Source organism: Eleutherodactylus coqui, chromosome 3 (assembly GCF_035609145.1).
Source record: "Eleutherodactylus coqui strain aEleCoq1 chromosome 3, aEleCoq1.hap1, whole genome shotgun sequence".
In the NCBI taxonomy this organism is placed as follows: domain Eukaryota; kingdom Metazoa; phylum Chordata; class Amphibia; order Anura; family Eleutherodactylidae; genus Eleutherodactylus; species Eleutherodactylus coqui.
The window spans coordinates 252,044,001-252,060,939 of NC_089839.1; the positions used below are offsets into that span (position 1 = coordinate 252,044,001).

The 16,939-nt window shown below is 44.1% G+C and overlaps 1 protein-coding gene across 1 annotated transcript in view; it reads left to right on the forward strand.

The window, feature by feature from the left end:
- The first annotated feature begins 4,280 nt into the window (after positions 1-4,280).
- The window catches only part of DNM3 (dynamin 3), a 310,170-nt gene continuing 297,511 nt past the window's right edge, over positions 4,281-16,939 (forward strand). The window contains exons 1-4 of the mRNA XM_066594996.1: positions 4,281-4,373; positions 7,468-7,613; positions 13,012-13,147; positions 15,517-15,584. Coding sequence (XP_066451093.1) covers positions 4,281-4,373; positions 7,468-7,613; positions 13,012-13,147; positions 15,517-15,584 — 443 coding nt within the window. The remainder of the gene's footprint in view (positions 4,374-7,467; positions 7,614-13,011; positions 13,148-15,516; positions 15,585-16,939) is intronic.

Here is a 16,939-nt window from a genome sequence, read left to right on the forward strand (position 1 = left end):
GCAATAAAACCGGGTATCCCCCCTCCTCTCATGCTTTTTGGGGGTATTTCGTGACCTCAGTGGCGGGTATGGGGTGTAAAAAGTGGCGCTCTGTGAGTCTCCGTAAGCTTGCGGAGGTGCGGCGGTCTCGCACAGAAGACGCTCAACAAGCTGTTCCTGGAACTGCAGGAAGGCGAGCGTTCCCGGGGCTTCTTGTAAATTGCGTATTACAGGTAGCGGTCTGAATAACGCCGGGCTCACATGGCCATCTGTGAGCCCAGCTGTGACCCTGCGTACGGCCACGTAATAACTGCCGCGCATAACTGCCTACTCACACAGGCGGTCATTTGCAGTACTTTTTTTCTTGTTTGCATTTCCCGCACCATCGCTTAGCGATGATGCAGGTACCCGCAGCCCATATACAACGTAATTGCGTATGGGCAGCGGGTATATCCACGACCATGGAGCACAATGGGCTCTATGTTGCGGATATCGGCGGTAAAATAGAACCTGCTGCGTTCTCTTTTCTGCAAGGAGATTACGAAATTCCGACTCACTGTGAGCGGAATTGTGTAATCCAATGCGATTGATCTGCGTAATACCGCGGATCAGACGCATGCGGAATCCGTAATTTCTATCCGGTCATGTGAGATCGGCCAAAGGTAGATCGCTACCTTTTTATCACGTGACCGTGGACCGCTCAACGAGGCCACCCGTCACTGCTCCAGGCTCTCGGCGACCGTTGGTCGCTGGGAGCAAGGAGATTTAAAATTTCCTGCGCTCCCCGACTCCTGCGCACGTGTCCTGTGTTTTGCCAACGGTCGCATGCGCAGAATCCGGGAAAGTTCACGGAAGAAGATCGCGTCGGGGTGCAAATACGGAAGCCTCCGTTAAAAAGTTTCATCTCCCCTCACCGATCGTATCGGTGAGGGGAGATGAACCTTCACCTTTTTTTAACTTTTACGTGATCAGCATTATCCATTGGATAAGCGCGAACACGTGATCGGCAACCGCGGCCCCCTCCCCCCCCCCCCCGTGAAATCTCCAGACTCTCGGCTAAGTTTTGTAGCCAGGAGCAGGGAGATTTAAAATTACGCTGGCAATCCACAGCTTTTGCGCATGCGTCCGCCACTTTGGTGACGGGCGCAGAAGCTGGGGTAAGGTCCGTGGATAAATCCGCGGGCCTTAGGTACATAATTTCATCCTCCCTCACGGATATGATCCGTGGGGGGTGATGAGACGTAAGATTTTTTAACTTTTTTTACTTTTTACACTTTTTTAAAAACTTTTTTGCACTTTTTTTTTTACTTTACATGATCACTGTCATCCATTGGATAACAGTGATCACATGCTGGGTGACATCCCTTTGCTCCGGGCTACACATGGCAGCCAGGAGCAGAGGGATTTTAAATTTCCCGGGGCTCGAGCCCCTCTGTGCATGCGCAGACGGGGACCTCAGGTCCCGGGACATCGGCGAGGACCGAGGTGAGTATTTGCACCTCCCCTCATGGATCGGATCCAAACTGACACTTTTTAAAAACTTTTTTTAACTTTTTCGCGATCGCCGCTATCCAATGGATAGTGGTGATCGCAGGCCCGGGGACCGCTCACCGTGGTCCCCGGTAACACCTCCTGGCTCCCGGCTACCTTCAGGAGCCGGGAGCCAGGAGATTTTAAATTTGCCAGGGGCTCCCGTGTTTTTGCGCATGCGCGTGACGTCATCGTCTGGCGCGCATGCGCAGAAGACCGCCGGCAGGTCCGGGAGAACCAGAATCTTTGGGGGCAGCGCGGAGAAGGCAGGTGAGTATTTTCAGCTGCCCTGATGGATCCGATCCATCAGGGCAGCTGAATTACTACATTTTTTCACTGTTTTGTTTACTTAATTGCAAACGGCGCTATCCATTGGAGGTGTCACGTCCTCAGGCAAGTGGGCATTAATCCAAAGAGGATGCATAAAACTACGTCCTCTATGATTAAAGCCCACCTACTGAGGACGTAGTTTCCCGATGGGGCGGTCGTTAAGGGGTTAATGTAATTTAAAGGGGCACTTTCTTTTCTGACCACTTTTGCATATCTACTAGCTTGTACCAGTCTCATCATTTCGGCAACATACTTGAATTAAAAATGTTGTTGCTTTACCACTGTAAATCAGGTTTGAAGTGGCTGCCACAAGGTGTGTCACTTCCAGCCTCTCTGCAATCCACTGTGTGTCATTAGGTACAGAGCTTCTGTAGTAACAGGGATGAAGGGATATTTCCTTAGCAATAAAGGAGGAGTTCTCTTCACAGGGTTACTCCCATGCACCCTGGGATTTTGTATGTATGTGTGTGCTCACTATTTGGCAAGAGTGACTGAATTATCCTGGAGTGCAGAGGCAAATATTTAGATACTGCCCCCTGCTGATTTGACCACAGACTGGGCAATGCAGCATGGGAAGTCAGGGCAAGGAAGTGCAGAACAGTGAACTACTGGCAGAATGCTAGGCTTGTTACACGCCCCTTGTCTGAAAATGGCTTGCAAAGAACAGGTCACAGAAAAATGGAGAAGACCACCTGAAAATCAGAACTTACAGACATAAAACAGGGTGCAAACAGCAATGAGAAGATAACGAGATCCTGGTGTATTTTAGAAAACTTGCTGAAAACTCAGGTATGCTTAAACAACTTTTGGGCTTTCAATATTTGAAGATACTGTATACGAGAGTGATGAATCACAGCTAAACATATATTGATGGGAAAAGGAAATATAAGCTGCTCTGTTAACAGACAGGAAAATCTCTCCTATTTCATCCATCTTACAGGCACATGGCGGATCATCTTGAAACACCACATGTCCAGGAAGACGGCACTCAGGTACTTTAATGAGATACACTTGTCAAATATTCAATAATGTAAATACAGTAAAACCTCTACTAGCATTGACATCTACTAAGGCCGATTTCGAGTGAGGCCATTTTTTTAGCTCAAATTTTGTCTCTAGTAACATTGGCTGCCTCTAATAACACCGGCGTGTGCCAGCCCACGTGACCTTGCTGCTGAACCCATGTGATCTCCTGCTCGGCGTCTCCTCCTCCTGCTGCTAATGCAACCCACCCTTGACCATCATCGGCAATGGGTAATACACTAGTACAGTACAGTACTGTAAAATTGCTCTCCAATGTAACAGCACAGAGAACACAGTGATAACGCTGAGGACAGATAATGATGTCACCTGCAGTCCTATATAACAACACAGAGAACACAGTGGTAACACTGAGGACAGATGATGTACTGTAGTAGAGCAGATGTCACCTGCGGTCCTATGTAATACCACAGAGAACACAGTGATAACGCTGAGTACAGATGTAGTAGTAGATGTGACCTGCGGTCCTATGTACCACCACGGCTAACACACAGTAACATAACCTGTTAAATGTTAATTTATTCTTTACAGTAGTCTTTTATATTACTTTATTATTCTTATTGTTTTTGGTATTAATGACCATATTTCTTCTCCACTAAATGTGGTTTGGTGTGTTTTTTGGAATGTCTAGAACAAATTAATTGGATTTACATTGATTCCTATGGAAATAATTATCTCGAGTAGCAACGTTTTCAGGTAAAGCCGATTGCTTGCTGACAGATTACCAACGTTGGTAGAGATTTTACTGTATATGTAAAATGCAAACAGCTTATTTTAGTATCCAGTAAGATAGTAATTGCCTGCCTCTCCCTAATACATTGCATGCAAGCTGCTGCCTGTGGCAGAACAAAAACAATGTATTTAGAGAACAGACCATCCGCTGTTCTCTAAATACATGCAAATAAAGCTAGTTAGATACTAATGGCTGATTAGCCCATTAGTGCCTATGCAAAATGATTGCTTAAAACTGTCAGTATCAGACGAATTTTGAGCAATCATCTTTGCGTGTAAATGGATCTTAATACTGACATTTCCTGTTCTGTAGAGAAAACTTTTCAGTTATCTTCTCATTATGACAGGCAGGATTATAATGAAATAGATCACTTATTAATAAGTAATTTAGGATCCCCCATTCACAGTAGGTGAAGGTCACAGCTCACCTCCTCTCCTCCCTGAACAATCACCTCTGTACAGGTCAGGATCATGCATAGAATACTGTCTTATAGAAGTCCACGAGTCAATTCTAGTCTATTGTTTCTTTGATCCAGAACAGGAAGTCTCAGACTATTATTAGTGGCCAGAGTGAAACTTATAAGATTTTAGTATTTTTATTTAAATATACAAAGCAACTTGTAAAACGTAAAAAAGAAAGTTACCATATTTTTTAAAAGGACGTGGTGATGGCGAACTCCATAAACGAGTTTAAGAGGGGCCTGGATGCCTTTCTTGTGCGTTACAAAATGACATGTTTTAGTCACTATTACCTCAGAAGGGTCGGTGACCCGGGGATTAGTCTGATTGCAGACTGGAGTTGGGAAGGATTGTTTTTACCTAAATGAGGATAATTTGCTTCCATCTCATTGGGGTTTTTTGTGTCTCTGGATCAACATTGGAAAAATAGAAAATGTACTTTAAAATGCGCCTCACTTGCAGTTTAAAAATGCTTTTGTAGCTAAATGAAAGGTGGACTTACCCGGTGCCAGAAGGGTTAATCCGGTGGTGAAGGAGTTAACCCCTCTGCACCTGTTGTCCACGTTAGCCTTCAGCAGGTTTCTTGCTTCTCCATGTTTCTTTTTTGGAGTGGCGTCCAGGGATATCCTTTCACCGTGTTTGCAAGCACGGTCGGGCTGGATAACTTAGTATAAAAGTAAAAAATAAATAAATAATTATAAAATATATAATAAATATAGAACCAGAAATCCCATTCCTATACCACATACCAAAGATCCATAAAAATGCACAGAATCCCCCCAGTAGACCTATAATATCAGGAATAAATTCAGTAACTAGCCGCTTAGCGGAATATATAGACAAAATCTTACAAAAATATGTCATTAGCCTCCCTACTTATATTAAAGACTCCAGCCAAATAATAGATACTATACAAAAAATTGAATGGAAAGAAGAATATACGTGGTGCTCACTTGATGTAGAATTGTTGTACACAAGTATACCACACGAATTAGGGGTAGAAGCAATTGAGTGGTTCATAAACAATGACCCACTCATGCCACAATCTCAAAAAAAGCATTTATTAAAATTCATAATCTTTGCATTAAAAAACAATTATTTTTCTTTTTTAAAAAATTTTTATTTTCAGACAACCGGAACAGCGATGGGGAGCAAATTTGCTCCGACATTCGCTAATCTATATATGGGACAATTCGAGGCCGAAAAATTCAAAAATAATAATATAGTATACCATGGTCGTTACATTGACGACATACTAATAATCTGGAAAGGTTCAAAACTAGAACTAGAAAATTTCATCATTAATATCAATAAAAACAAAAAAAATCTAAAATTCACGTCCACCATTAACAATAAAGAAATAATTTTCTTAGATCTAGTTTTATACATTAAAAATAATATCATAAATACAAAAACTCATTTTAAAAAGGTAAACAAAAACAGTTATCTACAATACAACTGCTGCCATCACAAAAAATGGAAAAACAACATACCTTACAGTCAATTACGACGAGTTTACAGAAACTGCAGTGAAAAAGATATCTTTGAAAATCAAGCAAAAAACATAATTCACCGTTTTGAAAACAAAAATTACCCAAAGCAATTACTAAAAGATGCTTATCAAAAAACCAAAAAAAGTGAAAAAACAATAAACAAAATAAACACAAAACAAAACACCTATAGCAATAATACTTTTATTACAAAATTTAGTACAGACCACAATTACATAAAAAATATCATACAAAAAAACTGGTCCCTTTTAAATAATGATCCCTACCTCGGTAAAACACTAGAAAAAAACCCTAGAATTATTTTTAGAAAAAATAGAATGATAGGTAATAGTTTAGCTCCATCAAATCCTCTAAATAAAAAAGAAAAAAACAATCCATTTAAAGAGAAAAATAAAACAAGAACAGGTGGTTTTAAATGTAACAACAAGAAATGTAAATGTTGTACACATATATGTCATAAAACTATGTACAAAAAGGTGAGGAAAAAATAGAAATAAAAGAAAAAATGACATGTAAAAGTAAAAATATCATTTATCTATTAGAATGCCCTTGCGGCTTGCGTTATGTTGGAAGAACCACTAATAGCCTGAATATAAGGATCAATCAACATCGATATAACATAAAAAGGGGGTATGAAAAACACAGTATATCTAAACATTTCCAAGAAAAACACAATAAAAACAGTGAAAAATTAAAACTAATTCCGTTAGAAACCATAAAACAAAACTCAATAATGAAACTGAGAAGAAAAGAAATGTACTGGATCTACCGTCTGAACACCTTAATGCCAGAAGGATTAAATGAAGTACTGGAGAAATTTTAACAAAATAAATGCACTTACATGGGAATTAGATAAAAAATTATAAAAAATACACAATAAAAAATAAAAAGTTTTTATGTAGAATATAGTAAAATGAATAGATAGTAATCCTAGATAATAATTTTATATGAAAAATTTTTAAAAACAGAACTGGATTATGGCGTGAATAGGAGAGACAATTGAAACGAAAACAATAAAGGTTAATGAAAAAAAAAACAAAACCTATGGAATGCAATGCATTCCAAAAGAGCTCCGTGGACAGACAAGGGAACAATAAAGTACCCTAATTGAAGAAAAAAAACACGCCCCTAGATGATTGGGGAGTGAGCCACACATACATGTTATTCCACACTATATAAGGCAGCATATATGAAAATGTCTGTATGAACTTGAAAAAGACACATATTGTGTTGAAACGCGTTGTTTTAAAGAATAAAAAAAGATTGGTTTTCTGCCAAGGCGCGGGATAGTTTTTATTTTTTACTTTTATACTAAATGGATCAACATTGGAAGTCAATAGGCTGAAGTGGATGGACATATGTCTTTTTTCGACCTGACATACTATGTTTAACAAAAAAACCTAATTTAAATAATATGTAATTTTTTCATGACACATTCCCTTTAGGCTGTTTTCACACATGCTACAATTTTGTAGCACTGCGACATTGCTACAAATCACATGTATGTGAAGCCCATGCTTTCCAATGGGTTCTTACACATGAGCGATATTTTGTAGCCTGCGACATTGCTAGAATACAAAATCGTGGCATGTTCTATACAGCCACGATTAGCGGGTTTTTTTAAGCCCATGTTTCCCTACGAACCCTTCCTATGTGTTGCATCTGTGGTGCGATGCAACTTTTACAGAAGGAAGTCCTACTGTAAAAGCCCTAAAATAAGCTCTAGTTTTCTCATTATCTGATGGTATAGATACAATATTTATTTCCCTAGGAAGATGTAGTAAAAAATAACAGTATTGTAGTGCATAGAATAAGAGAAAAAGTATAGATTCATGACTGACGGTCTTAACTATATGCATTTATTCTTTCATCCTGTCTTGCAAAGGATCATTCCTCCGACCAAACACAGGATACATTATCAGAATTCAGGAGCAAATTGCAAAGCCAGACCGTTTCCTTGGAACATGATGCTGAGATTGGGAAAAGTCTTTTAATTGAGGGGCCATTAAGGAAGACCAAAGCTTTGTTAAAGTAAGTACAGTAAACCCTTGAGGAGCATTGCTTTTAAATAACACTGTTTTCAACTAAAGTCGATGTGTCAGGGCAGCGGCGGTCCCTCAAATAAAGTTTCATTCCTCAGATAAGGGCGCCGACCGCTCCATGACCTTGGGCGCCGCTCAGTGAGCCGACGCACAGCTGATGCCGGCCACTTCCTGCTTCTCCTGCCTCAGCGCGCGCCTACTCCTCCCCCTCCCCTCTCCACGGTGCCGGCTGAGCGTTGCTGTGTCTGCCTGCCTCCTGACACAGTACAGCAGCTGAATCCCCAAAGTGCCGGCTGAACGCTGCCTGCCTCCTGAATCCCCACTATACTGCAAAATGTAAGTACTGTACAGATGAGTACAGTACAGTAAAGAAACGTTTGCAAATAAATACTGCAGTCCTATGTCAAAGCACAGATAACACAGTTATATGTACTGCTAATGATATCCCTGCAGTCCTATGTCAAAGCACAGAAAACACAGTGATACGTAGTACTATAATGATGTCCCTGCAGTCCTATGTCAAACCACAGATAACACAGTTGTTACGGCACTCTGACCCCCGAGCGCCAGATGGGGTGCCCTGATCTTACCGCACCCCACTGTCCCTGCCTACTTGCCTCGACCTGGCTAACCCCAGGCAGACAACTGGGCGGCGGTCCCTACTCTGGCTAGGGACCTGGCGACTACCTAGATGAACCTAACTGACGGGGGACAGAGTGCCAACAGAAATGGCAGATGGAATAACCAACAGACAAAGGCTGAGCTACAGGCAAACTGGAGGAAGCTGACTAGCACACTAGGAGCTGGCTGAGACTAGCTGCAGACAGACTAACTAGACGCAGACAGAACCAATAACTGACAGTGAGCTCAGGTCACTGCCAGGCTTATAACTGTGAGACTACACCCAGGGGCGGAGAGTGGGAGGAGCCAACTCCCCCACTCACAGTACAAGAGCGAGGAAGGGGTGCGGGCACGCCACCGCACACCGGCCGCCCCACGTCACCGGGAGAGCCCTGATGTCACAGCTCCAGGACGCCGGATCCGAAGCGGCACGCACTGACCGCGGGACCCAGCGCTGTGCTGCATGGTAACATTACCCCCCCCCGAAACCCGACCAGGCTTATCCGGGAAACGACCGTGAAAGCGCCACAAATTCAGCCATCAGGGGTCTAATGAAACACATGCTTATCAGGTTAGCAGCTGCTCCGGAATCAATAAACGCCTTCCCTGGTCGGGAAAAATTCCGGAAACTAACCTGAGAAGGTACCAGAAGTTTAGGAAGTACCTGAAGTCCTAGGCGATCCTCCCTACAATCGCCTAGGACTCAGAGTTTTCCGCCAGTCCAGGCTGTGGGTGCTGAGGCCCCATGGGGCAGGTCTTCACCCGATGTCCAGCTTTCCCGCAGTAGAGGCAGAGATGATGCATCAATCGAATCCAGCGTCGCTCTTTGGAGTCCAGCGGGTCCACCTCCATTGGCTCGGGGACAGAGACAGGTACGGAAGAAGAGGGAACAGGACAAACGACCTCCCTGACCCTACGGGCCAGTCTATCCTGCTTCCTAGACCTGAGCCTCCTATCTGCCTTCACCGCTAGCTCCATAGCCCCCTTTAAGGACTCGGGAACGGGATGGGAAATCAACAGGTCTTTTACCGCATCCGAGAGGCCCTGCAGAAAAACATCCTTCAGAGCGCTATCGTTCCATGCCGTATCACCCGCATAGCGTCTGAAGTTGGAGCAATAATCCTCCACACAAAGCAACCCCTGGTGCAACGCCAACAACCGGGAAACCGCCAACCCCACACGGTCCGGTTCGTTGAAGATACCTCCGAGTTCCTGAAAAAATGTGTCCACGGACTGCAGACAAGGGGAACCCTCGGGGGTGGAAAAGGCCCAGGTCTGGGCAGAGCCCCGCAGCCGGGACATTATCAGCCCAACCCTCTGGGCCTCCGACCCGGAAGAACGGGGACGCATCCGAAAAAACAGGCGACACGCCTGTTGGAAAACAAAAAACTGGTTCCTTTCCCCAGAGAACACCTCGGGAAGATGGCACTTGGGTTCTGGACTGGTTGAGGCGTCCGGCCCCTGCGACAACCCCCGCTGCTCCTGGGCCACCATGCGGGCGGATAAATCCTGGATCACCGGCACCAGGGCTTGCAGCTGGTTCGCGAGGGAACTGATCGCCTCCATGGAAAAAACTGTTTTAAAAGGCCAGTTATTATGTTACGGCACTCTGACCCCCGAGCGCCAGATGGGGTGCCCTGATCTTACCGCACCCCACTGTCCCTGCCTACTTGCCTCGACTTGGCTAACCCCAGGAGGACAACTGGGCGGCGGTCCCTACTCTGGCTAGGGACCTGGCGACTACCTAAATGAACCTAGCTGACGGGGGACAGAGTGCCGACAGAAATGGCAGATGTAATAACCAACAGACAAAGACTGAGCTACAGGCAAACTGGAGGAAGCTGACTCGCACACTAGGAGCTGGCTGAGACTAGCTGCAGACAGACTAACTAGACGCAGACAGAACCAATAACTGGCAATGAGCTCAGGTCACTGCCAGGCTTATAACTGTGAGACTCCGCCCAGGGGCAGAGAGTGGGAGGAGCCAACTCCCGCACTTACAGTACAAAAGTGAGGAAGGGGTGCGGGCGGCGCCCTACGGGCTGACCCGCCCACGCCGCCACACACTGGCCGCCCCACGTCGCCGAGAGACCTGACATCACAGCTCCAGGACGCCGGAGCCGGAGCGGGGCGCGCTGACCGCGGGACCCCGCGCCGCACTGCATGGTAACAACAGTGATACATACTGCTATAATTATGTCCCTGCAGTCCTATGTGATACCACAGATAACACAGTGATACATACTGCTATAATCATGTCCCTGCAATGTTAATTTTTTCTTTACAGTTGTGTTTTATATTCATTCAGTATTGGTATCGTTTTTGGTATTAAAGACCAGAGTTATTCTCTATTAAATGGGGTTTGGTATGTTTTTTTGGAACATCTAGAACCAATTAATTGGATTTATATTAATTCCTATGGAAATGATGTTCTCAACTAACATTGATTTCTACAAAAGTCCATTGCTTCCAGACGGATTAATGACGTTAGTTGAGGTTCTACTGTAGTTTAGTTAAGTTCTCTTGATTTGCTTGTGACTTCATGGAAAAATAGATGTAGAGCAGCCTAGAACCTGCAACAGCTCTTATCTACTGCGTAGCTTTTCCATTGAATGGGAGCTGTACCTGCAATACCATTCCAGGCCACTACAGTGTGTATGGAGCTGTGTGTTTCCGGCAACACATCAGCTCTATACACTACAGCAGTGGACCCTCATTGATCAACTATTGATGACCAATTCTGAGTATAGGTCATCGATAATTTGTAGGTAGAAAACCCTTTATAGTTCGTCAACAGAACTACATAACAAATTAGTGGAGCACTTGTAATGCAATGCAGTCTAGCACAATTGGAGCTGTAGCAGTAGGGGGTGCATAATTTGCAGTTGTTGCAACTGAGCTCTAGGACTTGAGTGAGCCCAACAGTCATTCTGCCACATAACACAACCAGTGTTTATTCTCAGTACTTCACAGAACCTGAAGCAGTAGCATTGCTTCTTGGGGGAAATATATTCATCTACGGTATACAGAATCCAACAGACAAGCTTAGTACACAGTGTTGTTCCGTGTGCATGAGCCCTAAAGAACATTTTTCGATATCTAGTAGTCAGTCAACATTATAGGTCATCAAACCTCATCAAACCTACTGAAGTCGGGCTCAGCTTTAGAAATCTTATGTAGTTATTTAGGGTATAAAACATAATCACATAAATACATACTGGACAATATACATTCTTTGTAAAGAAAATAAAAAAACAGTCCCTAGAGGTTGTTGTCATTTTGCTTCAAAACATGGCCTGTAGTTACATCTCGGGCAGATATATGAGTGATTAGAGTTGTGGTGTGATTAGATGAACAGTGTTGCCACCTGAGGCCTGGAAAGTAGTCCCACCCATGGCCTATAAAAAGACTGTCAGAGGCTACGTATGTGTAGTTGGCCTCTTTTTCTCTTGCTAGTGTTGACCAATAGACGCCTCTACGATACAATCAAAGAGATTTTGCCCAGTTAACAGAGTTTGAGAGGGGGCACATTATTGGAATTCCAGAACCTAGATGGTTGTATAGTCGAATTGGCTGCCACCTGGGCCGTTCTCACCAGGCTGCTATGAGTTATTGAGGCCAGTGAATGCATGAGGATACGCACACAAGGCGATCGGGCTCAGGATGACGTCAATCGACGACCAGTAGAGAGGATCGTCTGATTGTCCAACAACCACGAGCAGCTCCAACTGTTTCGTTGTCTGCCATCCAAAGACAGATGAAACCATCATTACAGGCCCCTGTGTCTAATGGAACCATTTCCAGGCGCTTGGCTGAAGGCCTTTACGTGTACTGCCTTTGAAACCCACCATCACCTCCTTTTTGCAGTGATGTCAGGAACAATTGAACTGGACTGCTACGGATTGGAACTAGGTTGTCTTCAGTGACGAATCCAAGTATAGTTTGGGCACTGATGACGGCCATGTTCATATCTAGAGACCTAGGGGGTAAGCGCCTCAATCCTGCTGTGATATACAGATATTGATAAAGTGCCCCCCAACTATCCATAGCAACTTGCTGCTCAGGATACTGGGAAAGATCCTGCCCGTAGACATGCTATGGAAAATGTTTTTCCATGCCCATGAGCAGAAATCAACTGCGATTTTCTACTTGTGGGGGAAAAAAATCGCAGCATGTCCTTTTCTAGTGTGAGTCTCGCACGGATTGCTTCCATTGCAATCAATAGAAGCAGTCCATCCCACGACGAGTCACAGCAGATCCACGTAATCGCCAGCACGACTCTCTGCACTGTGTAGGCGCGGCAGCGCGCCAGCCGGAACATCCGCAGAGCCGAAAAGACAAGATGACAGATACGCAGAGGTCAACGCCGTGGCACAGGGTCTGATTCCGCTGCAAGATTTTGCAGTCGGAATCCGACCCGGCCGTGTGCTTTCGGCCTAAGGCTGTATTTACACAGTGTGATATCGGTCCGAGCAACTCAGACTTTTTGCTCCCATAGGAACTAATGGGTAATCCCTGAACAGAATCGCTCAAAAATAGGACACACTGTTTTTTTTTTTTCGATCTCACACTATGGGTGTGAGTAAAAAATTGATCATGTAAAGTAACCCATTGAAATCAATGAGTTATTTTCCTGTTCAAGTTCCATCTATATTGTAATCAGATAGAACTCACACGGGAAAACCGTTCACACCCTAAGAATGACTTCTATTGTAATGTTTTTATGTATTACAACAATGAACTTTTTCTGTCATCATATTTTAAAGGTTGATACAGAATTTTGCACTTGATTTTGAGAAAAGAATTGGAGGATCAGGACAACAAGTCGATACTCTGGAGCTATCAAGTGGTGCAAAAATCAATCGGATATTTCATGAGCGCTTCCCCTTTGAGCTCCTAAAGGTATTGACTTATTGTAGTAAAAATGCTTTAACCCGGCTTTACAGGTACAGGTTTTTCTTTTTGTATTTCTCGTACTTTCACTTAACGATGACGCGGCTACCCGTAGCCCATACGCAATGTTAATTGCATATGGGCTGCGGATCGCATGCATCTATTAACCTCAATCGAGGTCGTCTGTGCGGAGTCCGCAGGGAAATAGAGCATGCTGCGATTTTTCTTCCACTCGCGGAATATGCAATTCATACCACGGGGGTAAAGAAAGATTCAAAATTATATGCCTTTCAATGCTCTATTTTACCGCGGGTCGACCACGTGGACGGCGATTGCAGAACCCGCAATTCAAATCTGGTCATGTGAGTCTGGCCTAAAACTCACAGCATCTTGCTGTATGAACTCCAAATTCTGTATCTCAAGCTGTATTGAGGGAGCACAAACATTGATCTTGGTTTCAAAGCAAAATTATTATCTTTAAAACAAGGTCTAATCAAAGCTCTATCTGCAATACAGCCTGAGATAAAGGCTGTAGAATACAGTCAGGTGTGAAGGGTAGAGTAAGAGCTGCAGGTATATGCTCCCACTTCAACCTCCTATATCTCAGGCTGTACTGTAGCTGCAACTTGGATCCATCTGCAATATTGTTTTTTAAACTGGATAGAAGAGCTCCCTCCTTGTTTTTCCATCCTCTTTTCTTTATCTACCCAGTTTAAAAGACTGGCTGGAGGTCTCAATCTCACATATTTAATCCGATTCCCTTCCCCTATCTATCCCTGTGTGGTGTTGTGCATAGAAGACAGAAACCCGGGATGGAACCAAAGCTAGACAATAAAATGTGATGTGAAAGCTGCAGGATATTAAAATTAAACAATATGCTTTATGCAACAGGTCATCTTCTAGTAACACATTCCCTTTAATTATGCCACCACGTCGATAGTAGTATGGAAGCTAAAATAGACCAAAATACCTCTACATCAGCAAGCGTTAATAGGACTGAGTAGTTGTACTTCTTCTCCACCACTAGATGTCGTCAGGAGGCTCATTCACAGCCTAGCGTTACCACCAATTCACCACAAGTAATCACAAGTTGGAGAATGGTTTTAGAAATTTCATTGAGACCCAACAGATGTCAAGTACGAAATTCATACATCCCAAAAATGTCTCTTCTTTGTAACGTATCAAATGTGTTACGGATGGAGAGTGGGATGCTGTCTAGAGGGATGACCTTAATAGGAAGTCCTATTAGAGATCCATGTATTGATTTACAATGAATAAGTGTGCATTCCCATAGGAGACTGTGATATCGGTCCAATATCACACTTAGGCCTCCTGCGCACAGCCGGGTTGGATACTGACTGCGAAATATTGCGCCCGCCAGAGACCCCATGCTTACCTGTCCGTATCCGTGGCAAGAGTCTCACCTAGCGACCTGGCACACAGGTGCAGTGCAGCTAATGAAGCGCCAGCGCTGGGCTGTGACGCGGATTGCAGCGATCCCGGAATATCGCGGGACGGATGGCTTCCATTGACTGCAATAGAAGCCATCCGTGCGTTTTTCTGCAAAGAATAGAACATGCTGCGATTCTCCCCCGTGAGCAGAAAATCGTAGTCGATTTACGCTCATGGCCAGGGGAGAATCTTTCAACACAGCATGTCTATGGACAGTCATTGCTGCGGCATTTACGGCAGGCGTCTGGCCGTGAATTCCGCAGCGATAATCCGTCCGTGGGCATTAGCCATTAGGCCTCAAGTCCACGGCATGAGCGGATTTTTCATGTGCTTTTCTCATCGGATGCCCTGTGAGTCATTGTTAAATTGATTTTTTTTTTATTGCTTGCCGCAGATTGCGGATTGCGTTTTTTCCTCCCACACAGATGTACACGGATTCACAGCAGATCACCCGCGCGGAAAAAATCTGCAACCCCACCTCCCAGCCTTTTCCCCACCTTCCTAATTAAATGTAACCTTCAAATCTGCAGTGCATCCTCAATTGTATTTGCGGTTGCACTGCACATCGCACGCTCCCATAGAGATGAATGGAGCCCATCCGCGTGTCTTCCGTGGTAAAACGGAGCATGCTGCGATTTCTTTTCCGCATGTGCCATTCGCAAATCAAATCAAATCCGCAGGTGTTAAGTGCGGACGCCCCATGCTTCTCTATGGTCTGCTTGAACTGTGGATCGTCCGAGCGGCTACCCCGTGCGGATACTGCAATTCAGTTTTGCCCGTGGACATTGGGCCTTAAACATGCAGTTTCGAGTGTGATGTGTTTTGCCAGAAACGTGTATCGTGTTTCTACAACATGCGACAGAATCTCATAGTGCTTCATGATTTGTGATGGAATGTTCACACTTCTATTCTTCATTCTAATGCAGACGGAGTTTGAAGAGAAGGATCTACGGCGAGAGATTAGTTACGCCATCAAAAACATTCATGGCATCAGGTATTTGGGATCCCCGTATCATAAACTTGTCATACCGGTAAAGTAAATGCTGATATCTCTGTTTTTGAATCTTTCCTACTTGTGAACGGTATACATTTGTCGGCTGCACTGTTGGGTTGGTCAGACATGAAATAAGTAATGCCAAAAATGGCTGGGTTCTCCTGATCACCCGCTTTTAATTGGACATGTTATTTTGTGCAAACAACCAAACATCAGAGATCTTAAAGGGGTTGTCTGAGATGCAGCTTCTTCATAAAAGTGGGTCCCCCATTTATAAAACATAATAAAACAGCTCACAAGGCTCGTACTTGCCGCCCCACGCTCGCTTCCTGCCGGCAGCCCCAGAAATCCCTGGTGACGTATTCTTTACAAGCTGCAGTCAGCCTGTGATGTCCTGTAAACCTGCTGCTGCAGCCAATCACAGCCGTAAACCTGCTGCTGCAGCCAATCACAGGGCAGGACTTTGTAGAACATTTAGGTGGGTGGGGAAAAAGTTTTCAGCACTACGGTGGTACCTGTCGGACATCTTGCTGGCAGCCGTCTTGAATTCAGCCCAAGAAACCTCAATGGAAAGGGGGTCTCAAGATACATGATTTAGGGGTAGAATTTCATCAGAAATTGATAGCTGCAGTCATTTTTACAATACCTGCAACCATTTTCGTGGTATTTGTTATGTCTTGTTGAGTATTTATAAAGCAGTTATGTTGAATTATGTGGTACTAGGTGATATACCGTTGTGTTGTTATATGGTATACTAGGTGATATACCCATGCACTGCGCGGCGATTTTATGAATAGCGGTCCCAGAATATACAGAATCGGCCAAAAAATGAGCCCAGCACCTCACTCTTATGAAAACTGTCCAAAAGAAAATCTATGTTGCAACCAATCACAGCGCAGCTTTCACTTTACTTCAGCAGTATAAGAAATAGCAACCAATCACAGCACAGCTTTCACTTTACTTCAGCAGTATAAGAAATAGCAACCAATCACAGCACAGCTTTCATTTTACCTCAGCAGTATAAGAAATAAAAGCTGAGCTATGATTGGTTGCTATTGACAACAAACATTACAGGGGAAGTCGGAGAGTTCTCAAGTTTTTAATTCCACCAGTATTCGTCGCCCGGTGCTGAGGAACGCTCATGCTAAATTTCATTCAAATCGGACCAACAGCGTGGATGTGTATCCGACACAAACAAACACACAGATTTTGGGTTTTATATATACGATGATTACATTAATCGCTTATCTTTTCAGGTACCAAAAGATGCTGCTACCAATCCAGGACATCATCCTGAGGGTTCAGCAGTTGTTCACACGCTTGTTCTGCCCACTGACAGAATTCCCTTAGTTTCA